Source organism: Bombina bombina, chromosome 6, assembly GCF_027579735.1.
Source record: "Bombina bombina isolate aBomBom1 chromosome 6, aBomBom1.pri, whole genome shotgun sequence".
In the NCBI taxonomy this organism is placed as follows: domain Eukaryota; kingdom Metazoa; phylum Chordata; class Amphibia; order Anura; family Bombinatoridae; genus Bombina; species Bombina bombina.
Window position 1 is genome coordinate 40,224,869 of NC_069504.1, and position 23,436 is coordinate 40,248,304.

A 23,436-nucleotide genomic window follows, 5' to 3' on the forward strand; every position below is an offset into this window, starting at 1 on the left:
TTTACACCTTCCCTGTTATTATTTTACACCTTCCCTGTTATTATTTTACACCTTCCCTGTTATTGTTTTACAAAGTGTATTAGCTACACCTTAAACAACTCTGCTATGTTGCACACATGCTACTATTACCTGTAGTTGCCAGTGTAAAAATATTTAATTTTAGCCCAATTTAGCAGGTGGTCTGTTCCCTTTCTAATAATCAAGTAGAAAGTGGGAACCGCGGCAGGTGTGCACGAGGACACGTTGACAGGCACTATGCAATCTCTGGGCTGGGTTACTTCACTGTGGGAATGGTTAACAATATATAAACCCTACCTGTGAAACTCAATCTCTCATCTTTCTGGCACGATGAAGGGAATATTCATTTTATTTGCGCTGGTGGCTGCTGCCTCCAGCATGGAGAATTTTGGAGGGTGAGTAGAAATGAATTTCAAAAAATAATCTGCCCATTTGCTCCATCTCTATTTAAAGGGGCGTGGGAGTCAAAACTCAACTTTCATCATTTAGAAAGAGCTTACAATTTAAAAAATAATCCAAACATTCTGTTATTAAAAGTACATCTTTCTTATAGTCTCTGTGAGAGAATACTGAGGTAACCTCAAGTGAATGTGTCTACAGCACCATGTATAACATAGTTAGAAACATTGTTGCAAGCACTGCTGCTATATAATGCATAAGACATGTGCACACTCCTGAGCATCACTATGCTTTCATAGAATCAGCTAAGTTTCAACAAAGGAGACCAAGAAAAATTTTGATAACAGATCTAAACTGATTTTTTAAATTATGCATCTACTATCTAAATCTAAGTTGTTTAAACTCACAAGCTCTGTCTGAATCATGAAAGAAAAAGAAAACATTTTTGGATTTGTGCCCGTTTAACTATCGCCGTTATCAGTCCCTGGATTCCATGTTTTAATTTCACAAGAACTACAGCACACATCTCACTAGCTGCAGCGAGATTTTGTATTTGTGATTTCACAAGAACTACAGCAAACATCTCACTAGCTGCAGCGAGATTTTGTATTTGTGATTTCACAAGAACTACAGCACACATCTCACTAGCTGCAGCAAGCTTTTATATTTGTGATTTCACAAGAACTACAGCAAACATCTCACTAGCTGCAGCGAGCTTTGTATTTGTGATTTCACAAGAACTACAGCAAACATCTCACTAGCTGCAGTGAGCTTTGTATTTGTGATTTCACAAGAACTACAGCACACATCTCACTAGCTGCAGTGAGCTTTTGTATTTGTGATTTCACAAGAACTACAGCACACATCTCACTAGCTGCAGCAAGCTTTGTATTTGTGATTTCACAAGAACTACAGCAAACATCTCACTAGCTGCAGCAAGCTTTTGTATTTGTGATTTCACAAGAACTACAGCAAACATCTCACTAGCTGCAGCAAGCTTTGTATTTGTGATTTCACAAGACCTACAGCACACATCTCACTAGCTGCAGCGAGATTTTGTATTTGTGATTTCACAAGAACTACAGCAAACATCTCACTAGCTGCAGCGAGCTTTTGTATTTGTGATTTCACAAGAACTACAGCAAACATCTCACTAGCTGCAGTGAGCTTTTGTATTTGTGATTTCACAAGAACTACAGCACACATCTCACTAGCTGCAGCAAGCTTTTTGTATTTGTGATTTCACAAGAACTACAGCACACATCTCACTAGCTGCAGCGAGCTTTTGTATTTGTGATTTCACAAGAACTACAGCAAACATCTCACTAGCTGCAGCGAGCTTTTGTATTTGTGATTTCACAAGAACTACAGCAAACATCTCACTAGCTGCAGCAAGCTTTTGTATTTGTGATTTCACAAGAACTACAGCACACATCTCACTAGTTGCAGCGAGCTTTGTATTTGTGATTTCACAAGAACTACAGCAAACATCTCACTAGCTGCAGCGAGCTTTTGTAGTTGTGATTTCACAAGAACTACAGCACACATCTCACTAGCTGCAGTGAGTTTTTGTATTTGTGATTTCACAAGAACTACAGCAAACATCTCACTAGCTGCAGCGAGCTTTTGTATTTGTGATTTCACAAGAACTACAGCAAACATCTCACTAGCTGCAGCAAGCTTTTGTATTTGTGATTTCACAAGAACTACAGCACACATCTCACTAGTTGCAGCGAGCTTTGTATTTGTGATTTCACAAGAACTACAGCAAACATCTCACTAGCTGCAGCAAGCTTTTGTATTTGTGATTTCACAAGAACTACAGCAAACATCTCACTAGCTGCAGCAAGCTTTTGTAGTTGTGATTTCACAAGAACTACAGCACACATCTCACTAGCTGCAGTGAGTTTTTGTATTTGTGATTTCACAAGAACTACAGCAAACATCTCACTAGCTGCAGCGAGCTTTTGTATTTGTGATTTCACAAGAACTACAGCAAACATCTCACGAGCTGCAGCAAGCTTTTGTATTTGTGATTTCACAAGAACTACAGCACACATCTCACTAGCTGCAGCAAGCTTTTGTATTTGTGATTTCACAAGAACTACAGTAAACATCTCACTAGCTGCAGCGAGCTTTTGTATTTGTGATTTCACAAGAACTACAGCACACATCTCACTAGCTGCAGCGAGCTTTTGAATTTGTGATTTTTGAATATAAAACACTAAAGTCAAAATTACACTCTTTAATTTATTTCTGTTATCAATTTTTCTTAGTTCTCTTGCTATTCTTTTTTAAAGAGTAATCCTAGGTGAGCTCAGGAACGTGCATGTTAGCCATCTGGCAACCGTATTTGCAACAATGTTGAAAGTAGTGTTATACATTGTTGCAGACACTGCTGCCATAGAATGCTAAAGAAATGTGCGCACTCATAACCTCTTATCAGCCAACCTTTATTTACTCTTTAACAAATGATACCTGGAGAACAAAGCAAATTTGATAATAGAAGTCAATTTGCTCAAAACTATGCTCTACCTGATTTATGAATGTTTCATTTTGACTTTACTGTCCCTTTAAAGTGACATGAATACCAATTTATTTATTTTTTCATATTTTTTCAAACCTGTCCTCAGACCTCCCTAACAGGTGAGATTTTAAGGATCACCTTTAGTGAGAGCAGGTAAAATAACCATTTTTATTATTTCTCCGGTACTTCAGTTCAGATATCCTCAAAATCTGGCCTGTTAGGGAGATCTGAGGACAAGTATAAAAACCAGTGAGATGGAGAATGCAATTTTATAATCAAATTTGCTTCATTCTCTTGGTATCCTTTATGGAAGAAGCCGCAATGCACTACTGGGAGCTAGCTGAACACATAGAGTCTGCAAATAACAAGAGGCATGTATATATTTATATATATGGAGTATACCAACCAGTATTGCATTACTGCCCCTGAGCCTACCTAGCTATGCTTTAAAATAAAGGATACCAAGAGAACAAATCAAGTTAGATAATTGAAGTTAAAACGTTTTTTTTAAATTGTTTGTTCTGTCTAAATTGTGAACATTTAATTCTGACTTTACTGTCCCATAAATATTGTCCTCCTGGAACACCCTCAATCTACTCCAGATAAGAATATGGCCAGTGGTTGCAGGAAACACGTGTAATGCTAATTCTGGTGACTCACTAGCTGTATCCTCATTCAGAGTGGCACAGAAACATACATTTAACTATGCATTTAACAGTTTTCAGCGATTAAACATGTAGTAAAAGAAATGAAGTTGTAAATAACTAACTACAGACACAATGTTGTCTCTTTAAATCATGGTCTGTTTGGGGCACCTGATGTTTGGAGTTAATATTCCAGCAGCCATAGGTTTAGCATCACTGGTAACATCTTCCACTTTACTGTCTACAGACAACAGGTCCTCCGAATCCTCCCAGAGAATGAGGAGCAAGTAACGCTGGTGAGGGACCTGGAAAACCTGGAACATCTGCAGGTAAATGGAACATTTTACAGTTTAATATTGTTCCTGATCTTGGTAAACTCAGTCAGGCTGCTTGATTTTGTATTTAATTACATTTTTGTGGAGTTTAAAAAACAAAGTAGAAACAGTTACAAGTGTTGGTGTTAGGGTCGCCACCTCGGCCATGTTTTCCTGGACAGTTATGCGTTACACATGCTGCAGGGTGTGCACGGAGGACATGCATAGCTGCTGGCCAGGATCAGTATTCTGGTGCTATCCAGGGGTGCAATTCATGTTGGCCTCTGCACACCCTGCAGCATGTGTAACTCATAAGTGTTCAGGAGAACATGGCCGAGGTAGCAACCCTAGTTGAAGTCCTAATCTAATGAGCTATTTAATTAACCTTTTGGCTACCAGAAAGAACTGCTACACATTGTGTCACAATAAGTAACAACAGTTTTGTTTGGTAACGGATGAGCTATAACTGATACAATGCAGAGGTCAATTCCTGTGTATTAGAGGAGTTTTTTTGCTCAGTATGATAGGCATTTTTACAATTCAATCCCATTCCATAAGAATATAATTATCAGTTTCATATCTACTAGACCTTTTACCTCTTTAAACTCCATTTTGTCCATCTCCATACAGCTTTTTTATTAATCAGTTTAAAGGGACATTAATATGTATTATTACAACTATTATTTGCTTTGTTTTCTTGGAATCCTTTGTTGAAAAGCATATCTAGGTAGGCTCAGAAGCAGCAGTGCACTACTGTGAGATAGCTGCTGATTGGTGATAGCACATATGTACCTGTTATCATTGGCTCACCTGATGGGGTCAGCTAGCTCTCAGTAGTGCATTGATGCGCTTTCAACAAAGGATACCAGGTGAATAAAGCTAATTTGATAATAGAAGTAAATTGGAAAGTTGTTTAAAATGTTATACTCTATCTAGATTATAAAAAATGAATATTTTGGATTTCATATCCCTTCAACAAACAGTATAATTACCATGTTTCATTCAAATGTACCTGATCTATATAGCATAAGTAAGCTAACCTGTACCCTATTTATATAGCATAAGTAAGCTAACATGTACCTGATTGATATAGCATAAGTAAGCTAACATGTACCCTATTTATATAGCATAAGTTAGCTAACCTGTTCCTGATTTATATAGCATAAGTAAGCTAACCTGTTCCTGATTTATATAGCATAAGTAAGCTAACCTGTACATGATTTATATAGCAAAAGTAAGCTAACCTGTACCTGATTTATATAGCATAAGTAAGCTAACCTGTACCGGATTTATATAGCATAAGTAAGCTAACCTGTACCTGATTTATATAGCATAAGTAAGCTAACATGTACCCTATTTATATAGCATAAGTTAGCTAACCTGTTCCTGATTTATATAGCATAAGTAAGCTAACCTGTACCGGATTTATATAGCATAAGTAAGCTAACCTGTACCTGATTTATATAGCATAAGTAAGCTAACATGTACCCTATTTATATAGCATAAGTTAGCTAACCTGTTCCTGATTTATATAGCATAAGTAAGCTAACCTGTACCTGTTTTATATAGCATAAGTAAGCTAACATGTACCCTATTTATATAGCATAAGTAAGCTAACAAGTACCTGATTTATATAGCATAAGTAAGCTAACCTGTACCTGTTTTATATAGCATAAGTAAGCTAACAAGTACCTGATTTATATAGCATAAGTAAGCTAACATGTACCTGATTTATATAGCATAAGTAAGCTGACAAGTACCTGATTTATATAGCATAAGTAAGCTAACAAGTACCTGATTTATATAGCATAAGTAAGCTAACAAGTACCTGATTTATATAGCATAAGTAAGCTAACAAGTACCTGATTTATATAGCATAAGTAATCTAACCTGTACCAGATTTCTATAGCATAAGTAAGCTAACCTGTACCCTATTTATATAGCATAAGTCAGCTAAACTGTTCCTGATTTATATAGCATAAGTAAGCTAACCTGTACCTGATTTATATAGCATAAGTAAGCTAACATTTACCCTATCTAACCTGTGCATGATTTATATACATAAGTAAGCTAACCTGTACCTGATTTATATAGCATAAGTAAGTTAGTCTGTACCTGATTTATATAGCATAAGTAAGCTAACATGTACCCTATTTATATAGCATAAGTAAGCTAACATGTACCCTATTTATATAACATAAGTAAGCTAACCTGTATCTGATTTATATAGCATAAGTAAGCTGACCTGTACCTGATTTATATAGCATAAGTAAGGTGTCCAGCTTTTGATCTATAAACCATAAGTAGGAGCTAACTTTTTACTGATTTATATAGCATAAGTAAGCTAACATGTACATGATTTATATAGCATAAGTTAGCTAACCTCTACTTGATTTATATAGCATAAGTTAGCTAACCTGTACATGATTTATATAGCATAAGTAAGTTAGTCTGTACCTGATTTATATAGCATAAGTAAGCTAACATGTACCCTATTTATATAGCATAAGTAAGCTAACATGTACCCTATTTATATAACATAAGTAAGCTAACCTGTATCTGATTTATATAGCATAAGTAAGCTGACCTGTACCTGATTTATATAGCATAAGTAAGGTGTCCAGCTTTTGATCTATAAACCATAAGTAGGAGCTAAATTTTCCTGATTTATATAGCATAAGTAAGCTAACATGTACATGATTTATATAGCATAAGTTAGCTAACCTGTACCTGATTTATATAGCATAAGTTAGCTAACCTGTACCTGATTTATATAGCATAAGTAAGTTAGTCTGTACCTGATTTATATAGCATAAGTAAGCTAACATGTACCCTATTTATATAGCATAAGTAAGCTAACATGTACCCTATTTATATAACATAAGTAAGCTAACCTGTATCTGATTTATATAGCATAAGTAAGCTGACCTGTACCTGATTTATATAGCATAAGTAAGGTGTCCAGCTTTTGATCTATAAACCATAAGTAGGAGCTAACTTTTTACTGATTTATATAGCATAAGTAAGCTAACATGTACATGATTTATATAGCATAAGTTAGCTAACCTGTACCTGATTTATATAGCATAAGTTAGCTAACCTGTACATGATTTATATAGCATAAGTAAGCTAACCTGTACCCTATTTATATAGCATAAGTAAGCTGACCTGTACCTGATTTATATAGCATAAGTTAGCTAACATGTACCCTATTTATATAGCATAAGTAAGCTAACCTGTACCTGATTTATATAGCACAAGTAAGCTGACCTGTACCTGATTTATATAGCATAAGTTAGCTAACCTGTACCTGATTTATATAGCATAAGTAAGGTGTCCAGCTTTTGATCTATAAACCATAAGTAGGAGCTAACTTTTTACTGATTTATATAGCATAACTAAGCTGCATTAGAAGCTAACCTGTTCCCTGTTAATACTTTTAGCTTGACTTCTGGCAATCCCCCAGAGCTGCCGAGAAACCCATTGATATCCGTGTCCCATTCCCCAGTCTGCAAGCAGTGAAAGTTTACCTGGAATCCAACAACATTCCCTACAGCATCATGATTAAAGACTTGCAGGTACAAAACTGGGTGACCAGGAAGAGTCTAGTGGTGGTTTTAGGCCATAGCATCTGGGGGTTTAAAATGTTGACTACAAACCTTCAAATCAAGAGAAAGTGGCAGATGGTGGGGACCCATCTTCTACCTATTTATACCATTAATTTTACCTCCTTCCTTGTTCTATGTACAGCACAGGGCTTGTAAGGCTCTATTTTGCCCATCCAAGGCACTTTCGAGGATTGGAAGTGCCACAGTATTGAATGAGGTGTATAGTAAAATATACTAATAACTCTAACACTGAGTAAATCCACCCTAAGTTGCACCATTTAAGAAGAACTAATAATCTATTAGAACCAGGATTAATTTAAAGTGATCATTTTATATGCAATTCAACAATATAACTGTTAATTCCATCCCATCCCATCCCTAACCTGTGCCCTGCTCTACTGAACTCTGTTCATTAAATAAGAAGATAACTAACATAAGCAGCACAGTTTAGTTATATTTTAATACTGATGTTAAACCAATAGCTGGGTGCTTGGGATTTCTATGGATTTACACATGTAATTATTTGTCAGCTTCTGATATTGAGAAGCAGAGGGGAGATGCACCTTGACCTTTCTTGATGCCTTAATTCCTTATGCTGTGCTCCCTCTGTACCCTACACATTAACTGCTTTTATTTGGTTATTGAAACCACAAGAATTACAGAAGGCTTTAGAATCCTCTAGTAAGTCTTGCTAAAAATATTAATTGATGTTTATGCCTCATTTAGAACTTGTTGGATGAAGAACAGAGCTCTATGAAAGCTGCACGTGCCATGGACAATGCCCGTTCTACTAACTCCTTCAACTATGCCATCTACCATACATTTGATGAGGTAATTTCAAGGAAACCAAATGACTTTTCTTCTGTAAAACAAGTTCTCACCCTAACAAAAGCAGATGTCTAAAAAGTGCATTCATATGTCAGCTTCTGGCATTGGAGTATGAGCTGTCATTATGTTAGAATATGTAGAAAGGAGCGATTTTTATGATTAGAACACACATACATAAATAAATATATCATTTACTCTCTTTCATAGATCAAAAATATCAAATATCATGTTTGTTTTATGTCACTAAAATATTTCGCTCCATGATTTAGAAGATCACATTGTAATATCTGTTACTATTTTTTTTTGAAAATCAGTTGTTTCTGTTTTGGCAAATAAGCCCTTTTGTTCTTCTGCTTATTGGATTATTATTATTAGTAATTTGTAGAGCGGCAACAGATTCTGTAGAACTAGTATTGGATGTGTCATTATCAACTAATATGGCTGTGGGAATGTTCCTTATGAGCTTCTATCCCACAGATCATTTCTTAATGGGCTTCCTGCTAGTTTTAAAATTAAAATAAACAGGTTTCACTTAAACTTTATTATGCAAAAAATCATATAAAATGTTTTAATTGTGTTCTTTCATTCTTTAAATATATTGGTAATTATCTCATTTATAATCAAACCAATGCTTCCTTGGTACAAGTCGCAAAATTGAGTTTTCTGGTGCTATTACATTAATTACAGCATTAGTAAAGTGTATTAGTACTTAGGATATCATGTACTGCTGAAGAGTTCTTTAAAGGCGTTTCATTGTACCCATCTCACAGATCAACAGTTTCATTGACACCCTGGTGGCTGAAAACCCAAATCTGGTGAGCAAAATAGTGATTGGCAAGAGCACTGAAGGTCGCCCACTCAACGTTCTGAAGGTAAATGACATTAGATTTAGTAGCATCTGCAAACTACTTCTTCATCCATCTAGAATCAATTGAAATGTATTTGCTTTCAAATGAATACTTATTTAACTAAAATCATAAACAAACAAAATAATTGTATTATTTGTATCCACCATAATACTGATACTCTATATACTTTATAAGGTTTTAGCTGTTTTACATATACTATCATTTACAACCTATCTCTAATATTATACCTTAGTTCAGCACTGGATCTAACCGTCCTGCTTTCTGGATTGACACCGGTATTCATTCCCGCGAGTGGGTCACTCAGGCTAGTGGAGTCTGGTTTGCTAAAAAGGTAATTTGTGGCAAGGACAAGTGGTTAGAGAGCGGTAGAGCGTTCTACAAGCGTGATTATTATTTAATGTTGATTTGCCGTCTCTTCTGTATTCAGATTGTTCAGGATTACGGCACTGATCCTTCATTGACTGCTACCTTGAACAAGTTGGACATCTACTTGGAAATTGTAACCAACCCTGATGGATATGTTTTCAGTCACACCTCGGTAATGATACAAAAGAAATGCATTGTTAAAGGGACATAAAACCCAAATGTGTTTCTTTCACGATTCAGAGTATGGAACTTAAAATAACTTTCTAATTTACTTCTATGATCACATATTTTTTTGTTGGCATCTTTTGTTCAAAAGCAGGAAACTAAGCTCAGGAGCGTTCACGTGTCTGGAACACTTAATGGCAGCAGTTTTACAAGAATGTTATCCATTTCCAATAGATTTAGATGGCAGCACTATTTCCTGCCATGTAGTGATCCAGATACCTACCTAGGTATCTCTTCAACAAAGAATAACAAGGGAATAAAGCACATTTTATAATAGAAGTAAATTGGAAACTTTTTTATAAATTATATACTCTGGGGCTGAATGGAGCTTGATGCCCCTGTTTCCGTGTGAGCCTTCTAAAGACCACTGCTCCATAACTTGTCCGCCGATTCTGAGGCTGCGGACATCCATCTGCCCGATCCTATACGATCGGGTTGATTGATACCCCCTGCTAGCGGCCAGATGACCGCTAATCTGCAGGGGGTGGCATTGCACAAGCAGTTCACAAGAACTGCTTGTGCAATGATAAATGCTGACAGCGTATGCTGTCAGCATTTATCGACGTGCAGCGGACATGATATGCTACATCGTATCATGTCTGCTCGCACTTTCATAAAACGGCCCCCTGTCTGAATCACAAAATAAACATTTTGGGCTTCATATCCCTTTGAAATATTTACAAGTAACATATCATCCATTTGATATTGGCTTTTGTCTAATTACTCTGCATGTTTTATATTTGAGATAATCCATTGTGTACAAAAAGCATATGAGAATTATTATAGGGCTAGATAACAAGCGCAATCAACTGCGCAGGGTGCATTATATTGCGTTTGGTCTCACACTAATAATAACACACAACCGGGTATTACAACCGGATTATTTTTGCTTGGCTGAAACTTTTTATCGCATCTTATACGTTTAATAGATAGCGCAGGGAGCGATATTAGCTTGCTCATTGGATTACAAGTGTTGTGTTAGAACGCATTACAAAATACCGCTGTACAATGTAAGTATTTGAGTCGGACTGGGACCTTAAATAGGCCTGTACATTAAAGGCCAGAGCAGCCCACATCTGTCAGTTAGGCAGCCATAATACACCAGATCTCCCAGCAGCACCTCTGCTTTACAGCCAGACAGAAAATGTCCATTTTAGAAAACCGTCAGACTGTACCAGCTTTCCTATTACCCATATTACAGAGGGTGGGGCTGCTATAAAGCTGTAACGCCCGCATAAGAGCATGTCCCCCAGGGCATTTGCACTGTATGTCCTATGGCCATTCCGGGCATGGATTTGAGACCTGAAGTTGACTTTCAAATCCTTTTCAATTGGCATAGACCACTGGTTCTCAAACTTGTCCTCAGGACTCCCTAACAGGCCAAAAATGTAGGACTTCCTTGGGTGAGAGCAGGTAAAACTATCTTTACTAATCAGCTGATTATTACCTGTGCTCTAATTCAGATATCCTCAAAATCTGGCCTGATAGGGAAGTCTGGGGACAGGTTTGAAAACAGTGGCTTAGGGGTCCATTTATTAAACACTTTCAGATGGTAACATAAAATGATAAATCGTATATAGCAAAAAAGTCTGCAATATACTTTCATTATTTATTTTGTTCCCTTTTCCTGTAATTCCATTCTGAAATTGTGAGCTTTTTAGTTCCTGTTAGAAATGGAAGTGCAGAAAACTGTTATATTCCACACAGCCATTGGTTGCACACTCTAGTGACCTATTTATAACTGTCCCTAATTGGCTACAGCAGAGAAAGTAACCTAAGTTACAACATGGCAGCTCCCATTGTTTTATAGACACTAAAACTATTTTGCCAATATTTAAACTAATGAAACTTCATGTTATTTTTTGACTAAACTTTTCTTTGAATGCATTATTCTAGCTTGTTTTTATTTAGTATTTAATGTCCCTTTAAATATGGCCTGTAGAATTTAAAAAAGGATTCAGAGTAAACTCTCATATAACTGGCAGTAAAACCGTTATGTTATATTGACAGTCTGTGCCAGAGTTAGAGTTAACTAAAAACTTGGTTTTGGAGTATAAAGGGTTGTGTTGTCGGAAGATCTTTTGAATCTTAAACCATATATAGTTTTGTTACAAATTAACCGTGTTACGTTTTACAGAATCGTATGTGGCGTAAAACCAGATCTGCTAACCCAGGATCAACCTGCGTTGGAACTGACCCCAACAGAAACTGGGACGCTGGATTTGGAGGTAATTAGTTTTTGCTGTTCTGATATTGGAAATATTTATTGGATCACTCTGAAATTAGCAACACTTATAGAGATACTGCATTGCACAAGAAAGCAAGTGTTGATTTGGGAGCAGATAAGGTTCTCTAATAGTGAACCTGTCCGCCTGCAGTCATGTTATACAGTATTTTGCCCATGATAAAGCTTACAGACTATTTTATGGCTCCAAAAGTTACGTTTATTATACTGACTCCAGAAAGAGTAGGTTTATTGAAAGGGTTTACCTGGTAAGCCAGAGACGGCCTTGGTTATCTGCTAAACTAAACTAATTGACCAGACTGTTCTGTCACACTGTATTCTCTTCTCTATTTAAGAGCAGGAGAACCTTTAAAGGGACATGAAACCCCAACAAAAATCTTTAATGATTTAGACAAAGAATACAATTTACAATTTACTTCTATAATCTAATTTTCTTCATTCTTCCTTTATTGAAGAAGCAGCAAAGCACTACTGGGAGCTAGCTGAACACATTGGGTGAGCCAATAACATGAAGCATAAATGTGCAGCCACCAATCAGCAGCTCCTGAGCCTGCGTAGGTATCCTTTTCAACAAAGGATATCAAGAGAACAAAACAAATTACATAATCAAAGTAAATTTGAAAGTTATCTAAAATCACATGCTTTATCTGACTCATGAAAGACAAAATATGTGTTTCATGTCCCTTTAATGAACATTATCAAAGCAAACTATTCCATACAAACTTATTATGAGCTTTAATGATACACTCAGGATAAACATAATATGTTGCAGGGTTAGGTTCAATGTTATCTGTGGGAATGAGGCAACATCTTGTTAACCCCTTGTTATTAGAGTAAGAGACAAAGTGCAGCCCTGTTTGGCACCCAGGAGGTTAACCTTATTCTCAACCAAAACCATAATGCTGCTAAATTTTGACTTTCAATTTTTGCCATATGGCAGCGTTTTTATTGTAATCATCTAAATCCCAATGTTCTGTCCTGCACATTTTTTAATAGGATCCTTGCTGGCAGGGTCCTCTGTAGCTTATGAAACTTTAGGTAGAGAGATACTCTAACTCAACAGACTACATATATAGCACTCATAAGTTGTACAAAAGACTCTATTCCTTAAGGCAAATCAGAGTTACTGATAGTCTAGTGAGCTTGCGTGTTCAACGTTAAAACATAACTTTTATTGTGTCAAAATTTAATATAAAATACTGGAAATTAATTTAAAAACACTCTCAGATGCTGGAGGATCAGTAATTAACCTGTTCACGTTAGATAAATTCTAGTAAAGTAGGTCATATATTGTGCTGGTTGACTACTTTAGTGTAGTTGTATCAAGTTATTTTAAGCTGATACAGACTCGTAGCAAGAAGTCTTATTGGATAATTGTGTATATATATATATATATATATATATATATATAAAAGAAAAGAAGAAAGATACTCTGTAATCTTAACTAATAGTAATATTGATGAAGTATCAATTTATATATTATATTATACACAAATGTCACTGTATGTTACAGATTGACCATATATCCGTGCAGCTCTAACATTCTGGTTCAGCCCAATACTGTCTGCTTGTAGGTAGCATACTTTATATATTGTAGTAGGGTAATGAGAGTACAGTGTACCCTGTTAAAAAGATTAATACTATTGTAGCTGGGTGATTAACCTCCTGTGTTGATCTTTGAATACCAATTTGGTACTCCACATGAGGGGGAAGCCGCCACTTCTATCTATTCTGTAGTGTATTCTTTCTATTACCCACACTTATTTGAATGGCTTCTGTGTTTGTACATGGAATGTTCAGTGTTGTGATTCACATACATTAGTTGTAAGCTCTTAACATTCTGTTATAACCCGTAAGTTGGGTGTGCTAAAATAGCTTCATAGGTTTATTATAGGCTCATATGTTTGGCATAACACTTGTATACTATGAATTGAAGCAGTGCTAAAATTACTTCATAGATTTGTTATAGGCTCATGTGTTTGGCGCAACACTTGTATACCATGTATTAAAGCAATGCCCACTCAAAAAAGTCTAACTTCAGCACACTTGTTACAAGTTCATATGTTTGGCGCAACACTTGTATATCATATATTGGATCAGTGCCCACTAAACTAAGACAGATTCAGCACACTTGTTATAAGCTCGTATGTCTGGCGTACCACTTGTATACCGTGTTTTGGAGCAGTGCCCGCTAAGATAAATCAGAATTCAGCACACTTGTTATAAGCTTATGTGTTTGGCGCAACACTTGTATACCATGTACTGGAGCAGTGTTCACTAAAGTCAGTCAAACTTCAGCACACTTGTTATAGGCGCAAAATTTGTATACCGTGTATTGGAGCAGTGCCCATTAACATAAGTAGAAATTCAGCACACACACAGATTGCAAGCTGTAACTATTCAGCTGGCGTAACACTTGTATACCGTGTTTTGGAGCAGTGCCCGCTAAGATAAATCAGAATTCAGCACACTTGTTATAAGCTTATGTGTTTGGCGCAACACTTGTATACCATGTACTGGAGCAGTGTTCACTAAAGTCAGTCAAAGTTCAGCACACTTGTTATAGGTTCATATGTTTGGCGCAAAATTTGTATACCGTGTATTGGAGCAATGCCCATTAACATAAGTAGAAATTCAGCACACATACAGATTGCAAGCTGTAACTATTCAGCTGCAGCTAATGGATTGTAATATAGTATAAAATATTAATACTACCACAGGCTAGTTGTAAACTTATATCTGTAGCGTAACATTTATTTTCAGATATGTGAGAGAGATATTCGTTAGTTGGATTGGGGGTTTTAAGCGCAGCTGATTAGATCACATATGCTGTCAAATTTCAGCACATATACATATTGCAGGATACCGCAGTTCAATTGGAGCTAATGTTGATCACACTGCTCAGTTTTTAGCTAGTGCAGTAAATGCACTCTTACCCGGTATTGCTTAGGTTCTCTGTCAGTGGTTTGTATTTAAACTGCTAGTTTTGTAAAATAAAGTCTGCAGTCCACAATCTGTATCAAATGATTGCTACAAGTAAGCCCCACTCCCGAGTGTACTGCTCTTGTATCGCTTGTATCGCTGCTAGTTTGTAAAATAAAGTCTACAGTCCACAGTCTGTGTCAAATGATTGCTACAAATGAGCCCCACTCCCGAGTATACTATTCTTGTATCGCTTGCTCATTGAGCCTATCTATTGGTTGTTGAGCATATATGGTCCAATATTATTGGAATATAACAGTGACGATATGCCTACTTTAACTAGTGAGTTAATAAGTTAGAACAGGTTTAATAATACAGCATTCTAAGGCTAATCTAAAAATACAGGAGCTCCAGGACTCCTCACCAATTCCCTAACGTCCCTAACATGTTTCGCCCTAACGGCTTTCTCAAAGGGTGAGCGCGCCGCTCACTTACTGGTTATTTAAAAGGTCTCAAGTCCCTCCTTTCAGATGATGTCATCCTCCTACTTGCAAATTGTTGCTTCCTATTGGGCTGCCATATCTTGACTGATGAGAACTACATATTGTTGTAATTTAGTTGCTATTCGTATGCCTATGTTATATATTATATATTAAAGGACTTATGAAAAGACTATTTTGTTCCTATCAATATTATCTGTCAGTTTTTTGGGACCAATAGATAAAGAAAAGCGTATTGAATATTATAATGTTAATTCCCATGACTTTATTTCCTTGGGTATCTTTTTTTGTATGTTTATTATTTCATGTCAGAAGGAATAAGGTTATTGTCATCAGATTTTTCTTACTCTACAGTATTTCATTTTTGAACATCAGATGTGAGATAATCATTTACAGTGTAATATTGTGTTATTAACTCTTAAGTATACTGTGCTATGTGTTCAAAAAAAGAGAGTTATATTATAGTGAAGTGGTGAAAAAATATAAAATAAAATAAATAATATATTTATACAAAGCTTATGAAATTAAATGTGCTTGAGATTAATGTGCTGCCGTTGTGGGTTGTATTCATTTTTTGGGGAAGTGTTAGTCAGATTGTGTGACTTTATTATTTACAAGAATTGAAACAATTTATATATTTAGTTATACACCAAGGATATTAAATGATGATACCTATCATTTAGTAAAAGTCTAATAAGATGGTATCCAATTAATTTTGTGAAACTAACTAAAATCCAGTGAGTTAAACCTTATTTAAGAAGAATAAATCTTTAAAAGTTTTTTAGGTGATATATAGAGTGATAGTGTAGAAGTTGTGTTTAATGAATTTAGTGATTAAATTTTAAATATTACATCTGATAGTTGCAATATCCTATTTCGTGAAAAGAGATTTTATTTTCTTGTATGTGATTGGATCTTTTTGTTTTATAATTACTGATGACATATAGTTCTTAAGTGTGTGTTATATTCTTTTGAACATATGTTACTATTTTCCTTTATTTCTGTGTTTGGGATATGTACATATATAAAAAAAAAAAAAAATTTACATATAAAAATTCTCATTTATAATGAGTTCTCAAATTTTTTTCCTTTGAGAGGAACTTTTTTTAAATGATAATATATAACATACTCCTTTGGAGAAAATTCAGCCGATTCTGGTAATAAAGTCAAAATTTACTCAACCAATCAAATTAATGGTTATATGTTATTTCCAGGATTGGGGTCCTACAGGGATGGATATAGCATGATCTATAAATTTTGATCATTACAAGAAGGATGAAAAGTTGTTATTCTCGTTAAGACCTGAAGGTTGGACTGAATTCATTAAGAAAATCCATCTACTTTCAGCTTGTAGTAGTTTGTTTTCTAGATTTCCACCTCTAATACCCAGTTTGATTTTTTGTAGTCCAAAACATTTCAGATCATTTTGTCTACAATTGTGTTTGCTCATGAAATGTCTTGCCACTGATGTTATTTGTTTTCCTGCTTGTAGGTCTTTTGCTGCATTTTTTATGTTTCTAAGATGCTCTTGCAATCTTATTCTTATTTTTCTGGTGGACATACCTATGTAAAATAGGTTGCATGTGCATTCTATTGCATAGATAATCCCCTCTGTTTGACAGTTGATGTGTGAGTTTATTGTGTGGCTTTTGTTAAACCGGTCCTTTACTGTGTGTGTTTTCAACATAAAGCAACATGTTGAGCATGTACCACACTTGAAGGATCCTTTGGTAAAGGCAGTTGTTGTTTTTTTACTTTGCAGATGACTTGGGCTGATTAGATCTTTCAGATTACTGCTTCTCCTGTAGCCTGTTAGGATTTTTGGTCCTAAAGTTTTGTTTAGGATAGGGTCTGATAGTAGGATATGCCAATTTTCTTGTAAGATTTTTCTTACTTGTAGCTTACCCAGGATATGGAGAATCATCTGAAGACTATAATTATACCTACATATAATACATATAATGTGTTTAATACAGAATTACATCTTGCTGTCTAGGTCCTGGATCCAGCTCCAACCCTTGCACTGAGACCTACAGAGGACGCGCTGCTCACTCTGAACCTGAAGTTAAAGCTATTGTGGACTTTGTGAAGGGTCACGGAAATATCAAAGGATTTGTCTCAATTCACAGCTACTCTCAAATGCTCCTCTTCCCCTACGGATACACCAGCGCTCTTACTCCTGACCATCAGGAACTGGTGAGACACTAGGATTGCATTATTATTATCAGTTATTTATAAAGTGCCAGCAGATTATACAGCGCTACACAAAGAATAAAAACATTACAGGGATACATAAACAGGTACAGTATTGGGGTACATTACAGGGATACATAAACAGGTACAGTATTGGGGTACATTACAGGGATACACAAACAGGTACAGTATTGGGGTACATTACAGGGATACATAAACAGGTACAGTATTGGGGTACATTACAGGGATACATAAACAGGTACAGTATTGGGGTAAATTACAGGGATACATAAACAAGTACAGTATTGGGGTACATTACAGGGATACATAAACAGGTACAGTATTGGGGTACATTACAGGGATACATAAACAGGTACAGTATTGGGGTACATTACAGGGATACACAAACAGGTACAGTATTGGGGTACATTACAGGGATACATAAACAGGTACAGTATTGGGGTACATTACAGGGATACACAAACAGGTACAGTATTGGGGTACATTACAGGGATACACAAACAGGTACAGTATTGGGGTACATTACAGGGATACATAAACAGGTACAGTATTGGGGTAAATTACAGGGATACATAAACAGGTACAGTATTGGGGTACATTACAGGGATACATAAACAGGTACAGTATTGGGGTACATTACAGGGATACATAAACAGGTACAGTATTGGGGTACATTACAGGGATACATAAACAGGTACAGTATTGGGGTACATTACAGTTGTAGATGCAGTAAATGAGTTATAGAGAAGGAGAGGAAGGCCCTGCCCTTGCGCACAATCAGTAGTAGAAACTGAACACAACGTGGCCTACAGGTAGAGTGTCTCTCAAGTTTACAATCTAAATGAGAGGGAAGGGACACGGAAGGTAAGGGCAGTAAGTCTGATATAAGGCAGAGTGAACTGAGAGTGAGTGATGACATAGGGGGGACACACAAAAGTGTGTGGGGACTGAGCAAGTGAGGTTTGGAAAAGTGTAAAAGAATGTGGTAAAAGGACAGTACAAAGGCTGTGAGTCTGAAGCAGTTTCTCTAGCCTGGATTATTAGTGACAGCTGCACATAATTACTGTTAGATGGTGTGTATATATTAAGGTAAAGACTAGGGTGAGAATAATATATAATGCTGCATACATGTATTATATATTATTATCTGTTCATGTTTTTATTGTCTGTAACATATTATGACTTTGTTTCCCCCAGAACAATCTGGCCAGGGTAGCTGTTAATGCCTTGACCTCTCTGTATGGTACAGTGTACGAATATGGAAGCATTATCACCACTATCTGTAAGTCTATCTATCTATCGATCTATTTATCTATCTGTTTCTCTATCTATCTGTTTCTGTCTATCAATCTACCTTTCTTTCTATCTATCTATTTATCATCTGTCTGTCTATCTATCTATCTATCATTTATCTATCTGTCTTTCTTTCTTTCTATCTATCCATCTATTTATCTATCTATCTATCTATCTATCTATCTATCTATCATGTTGTTTATTAGTTTTGCCTGGAAGCTTTGGCTAAATTAGGCTTGGCCAGCCTAAGAATTAAAAGGATAATGTTTTCTTTCATGAATCAGATACAGCAGGCAATTTTAAGCAGCTTTCTAATACATCTGTAATGTATCTGTATTTGAAAAAGCAGGAATGTAAGCATAGGAGCCGGCCCATTTTTGGTTCAGCACCCTGGATAGCGCTTGCTGATTGGTGGCTACATTTACCTACCATTCAGCAAGTGCTACCCAGGTGCTGAACCAAAGATAGTCCGGCTCGTACGCTTATATTTCTACATTCAAATAAAAATACCAAGAGAACGAAGAAAAATTTATAATAGGAGTCAATTAGACAGTTACTTAAAATTGCAAGCTCTATCTGAATCATTAAAGAAAACATTTGGGTCCGGTATCCCTTTAACTTTATATATCAATGGGGCTTTGTTATTTATTGATTTCTGGAACTTACGCTAAATCATTAATTTGAAATGTGTTCAAATAAAAATTTAGTAATTTGCATCTTTCTCTATAGACCAAGCCAGTGGTGGAACCGTTGATTGGACCTACAACCAGGGAATCAAGTATTCTTATACCTTTGAGCTCCGTGACACTGGTCGCTACGGATTTGCTTTGCCAGCTTCTCAGATCATCCCAACTGCCCAGGAGACTTGGTTGGCTCTTACAAAGCTCATCGAGTATACTAGGGACAACCCCTACTAATCTCTTTGACTAATAATGATAATAAATATTGATATGTAAAATCAAATAACTGATTTGTATTTATTAATTTAAATATGCAATTAATATAAATTCTGCAGTGTCTGGGAAATTAAGATATCCTATTTTGTTGGATAGTACATTGTCTATCCCTGACTTTCTTTATCCTTTATATGTCCATCTAAACCCCATCCAGACTATCCAGCCACACCCACAATCCCTCAGTCTTTCATTTCCTTGGTGAAGAATACTAATTTAATCAAAGTTCTAAACTGGATTTTGTCCTCTTAGCCTTAAAACGGATATATTTTCAATGCAGTGTACATGTTACCTTTGAACAGCTTAGGTCATATTTTCATGTGCTAGTATTGCAACTATAGGGTCTATTCTGATGTGCTCATAAACAAGAATATACATAGTAAGGATAACATGGTTAAGGTCACAGGTGGCTATGGCCAGGACAGAAGGCAAGTTCAGACAATATTGAGCAAGATCACACTCACAACAAGTTAACCGTAACTTCATACTGCAAAGTTTCCACTAACTAAAATTAACCCAACTCCCCCAACTGAGTCTCCCTAAGCATAGCTATGTCTGTTCCCCATAATTCCTATTAACTCCTTACCACATAGGACCTCACAACATATTAACCCTGTGCTGCCTGTCTGTCTTGCTTGCCCTCTTAACACCCCAAGAAACTCCCTGCACGACTTTCCAGTGTACCTCCCTCCTAGAAACCATAGGCCCCTACACGATTCCCAAGAGACCAATCACCCACTAACACAATAAGAAACACCCTACAACCTCAAAACCCTCGTATAAAAATGTAAACAATAAATATTTTATATATTCCTTAATCCACAATCTGGGCTTGGTCTGGTTCCACTCTATGTATGCATTTTTCCCATTAGAACTGATTAGTTATGTAATTAATCAGTCAGGTTGGGGTTTAAAAGCTAAATACCATCATTTAATAACTATTTTGAGGAATGGGAGTGTAAATTCTAAAGCTGACCTCTTCCTTTTTACTTAAACACTAAATAAATTTCATGCACCTCCCTCTGATCATGTGTGCTGCCATTATGGAACCTAGGTTACACTGCAGGTATCTGAAGGAGAGTTGCGGCTCATATGCAAACACATCAGCCCTGGAATGTAAAGAAAGATAGATTTAAACATGGAGGCACCAATAATTAGAGGGAGGTGGGGAATAACCTCAATACTACTGGAATAAGTGGACAGGTTAAAGGTTAAGTTGGATACTTTATTAAGGTAACTGAAGTACACACAAGTATCACAAGTAATGGTTCTGTAATAACAAGGCATATATACAGAGCTCCCAACTTTCCAGCATTTTGTGGGAGTCACAGTTTGGGAGATTTGTCTTGCTGTTCCTCCCACTGTTTTCTCTGTTTTAGTGAAACTACAGACCATGTAGCCACATCCTGACTCTACGCAAACCCACCAAATACAAGAAGCAGATCCTCTCCTGGACCAGCCCATGTGTCTCCCTGACTGTTCAAACCTGACTGTTCAAACCTCAATAAAAAATATTTAAAAATTTTTTTTTTAAAAAAATAGTGTGTTATTCAAGGCAAGGTTGCCCGCTGTCTCCGCTGTTACTTAACCTAGCTATCAAACCTTTGGCTTGCTACATCAGGCAATGCAGTGAAGATCTTGAAATCAATGCACAAATTATCCACGTATCACTCTATGCAAACTACCTTCTGCTCTATGTAAATAATACCTCAATAAATATCCCATATTATTAGACATCATGAGTAAATTTGGAAATTTCTCTGGATACAAAATTAACGTAGATAAGTCTAAAGTAGCCTGGCTACACAAATCCCATAACTCTTCCTTACAACACACCAATTTAAAAATGTATTCAGGGTCCTTTAACTACCTAGGAGTCCAACTTCACATCAATCCATACCGACCTATACCATTTAAATATTAGTAAATCGGTATTGGTAGCTAATTTATTTAAATAATTTAATGATAGTGTAGTGTTAGGTTTAATTGTAACTTAGGTTAGGATTTATTTTACAGGTAATTTTGTATTTCTTTTAAGCTAGGTAGCTATTAAATATCCATTGATAGCATTTAGAATATCATGTGTAGTTGGCAAACACTTCCACTCTCTCTCTCTATGGCAGTATACATCTTTTAAAAATAATTGCCCTCCCTAAACTCCTATACCCTTTACAAATGATACCTCTTTTATTAACTAATAGAGACTTGAACACCTTAGCTTCATTTGGCTCCTTTATTTGGAGACATAAAAACGTAGGATTAATAAAAGTAATCTGGCAATGTCAATCATAATGGGAGGTTTTAAATTCCCTAACATTCATCAATATAACTGGAAAGCTCTGGTTATAATTGTTTTTGACTGGCTCACACATTCTTATTATTTCTGTCCTTCCTTAGAACGAGGACTAGCATCTCCTATCCATTTATCTTACCTACCTCACTCTAAATTATCTTCACTTCCTCAACATATCATCCTGAACAATCTGTTTAGGGACCCTTTAAGGGCCTGGGCTAAATTATGCAGGTTTTGGGGACTTGGCTTTAAAATCAGCAAATACCTCTCAATACAGAGTACGTTTTTGCCTGGATTTACCACAACGGCCTTACAGAACTGGGAAAAACAGGGATTTGTAGAGAAATAAACCCTATTTCTCTATAAATTCTATCATTTTCAGATATTCAAGAGCAATATGCAATACCAACTAACAACAATATTTGCATATTTTTAATGTCATCATTATATTCATTAACTCCTCTCCACCGGCCTCCTACTGGATCTCACTCAATCACACATGTGTATAATATGTTAGAAGCCCATTATGAACAGCCGTCCTTGCATAACAATTTATCCAAATGGCAGGAGGTGAAGGATCTGTCCATCACATCAAAGGAAATAAACTACTATCTAATAACTACTGTCCATCAAGCATACATCACACCCAAAGTACGTGCTAAAATTGCAAATGTTCGGCTCCCTCTCCAGACTTCATACATTTGATTTGGGATTGTCCCAAGTTACAGAGGTTCTGGGGCAAAGTGGCATACTGGCTTACAAAAGTACTCAAAGATAAGATAAAATTATCAGCGAGATACATTCTCTTTTTTCAGGATAGCAATAGTGATCCCAGACATCAGAGATTTTTAAATATGGTGGTGCTCATGGCAAGGAAACATATCCTTCAATATTAAATTCATAACAAAGCACCTTTAAAAATATATTAACACTTTATACTCTCACGGCTAGATTACGAGTTTTGCGTTATGAGCGGCTCGGTACAAACTTGCAAGTTATTTCCACCGCTCAACTCCCTATAGCGCTGCTATTACAGGTTTTCAAAATCCCGGCGTTAGCAGGCAATATTGCAGCGTTGAGCTCCATTGAGCTCCATACCGCACCCAAATACCAGCGCTGCTTTGAGCTGATTTTACGTGCTCGTGCACGATTTCCCCATAGACATCAATGGGGAGAGCCGGCTAAAAAAAAGCATAACACCTGCAAAAAAGTAGCGTA

The 23,436-nt window shown here is 36.2% G+C and overlaps 1 protein-coding gene across 1 annotated transcript; it reads left to right on the forward strand.

Annotated features, from left to right (window-relative positions):
* The first annotated feature begins 341 nt into the window (after nucleotides 1–341).
* LOC128664956 (carboxypeptidase A1) lies at nucleotides 342–19,938 on the forward strand. Its single transcript, XM_053719746.1, has 11 exons — nucleotides 342–413; nucleotides 3,836–3,917; nucleotides 7,346–7,480; nucleotides 8,237–8,341; nucleotides 9,109–9,210; nucleotides 9,440–9,538; nucleotides 9,635–9,745; nucleotides 11,936–12,026; nucleotides 17,462–17,661; nucleotides 18,877–18,961; nucleotides 19,702–19,938. Exons 1-11 carry the CDS (start codon nucleotides 349–351, stop codon nucleotides 19,887–19,889), a joined length of 1,263 nt encoding a protein of 420 aa, XP_053575721.1. The 5' UTR covers nucleotides 342–348; the 3' UTR covers nucleotides 19,890–19,938.
* The last annotated feature ends 3,498 nt before the right edge of the window (nucleotides 19,939–23,436 follow it).

Bases quoted from the DNA above. Each gene is read 5' to 3' on its own strand.
- LOC128664956 (XM_053719746.1), top strand. From the start codon at position 349: ATGAAGGGAATATTCATTTTATTTGCGCTGGTGGCTGCTGCCTCCAGC. The intron at 9,211-9,439 runs GTAAATGACATT...ATTATACCTTAG, and splicing joins GCCCACTCAACGTTCTGAAG to TTCAGCACTGGATCTAACCG. The intron at 9,539-9,634 runs GTAATTTGTGGC...TTCTGTATTCAG, and splicing joins GAGTCTGGTTTGCTAAAAAG to ATTGTTCAGGATTACGGCAC.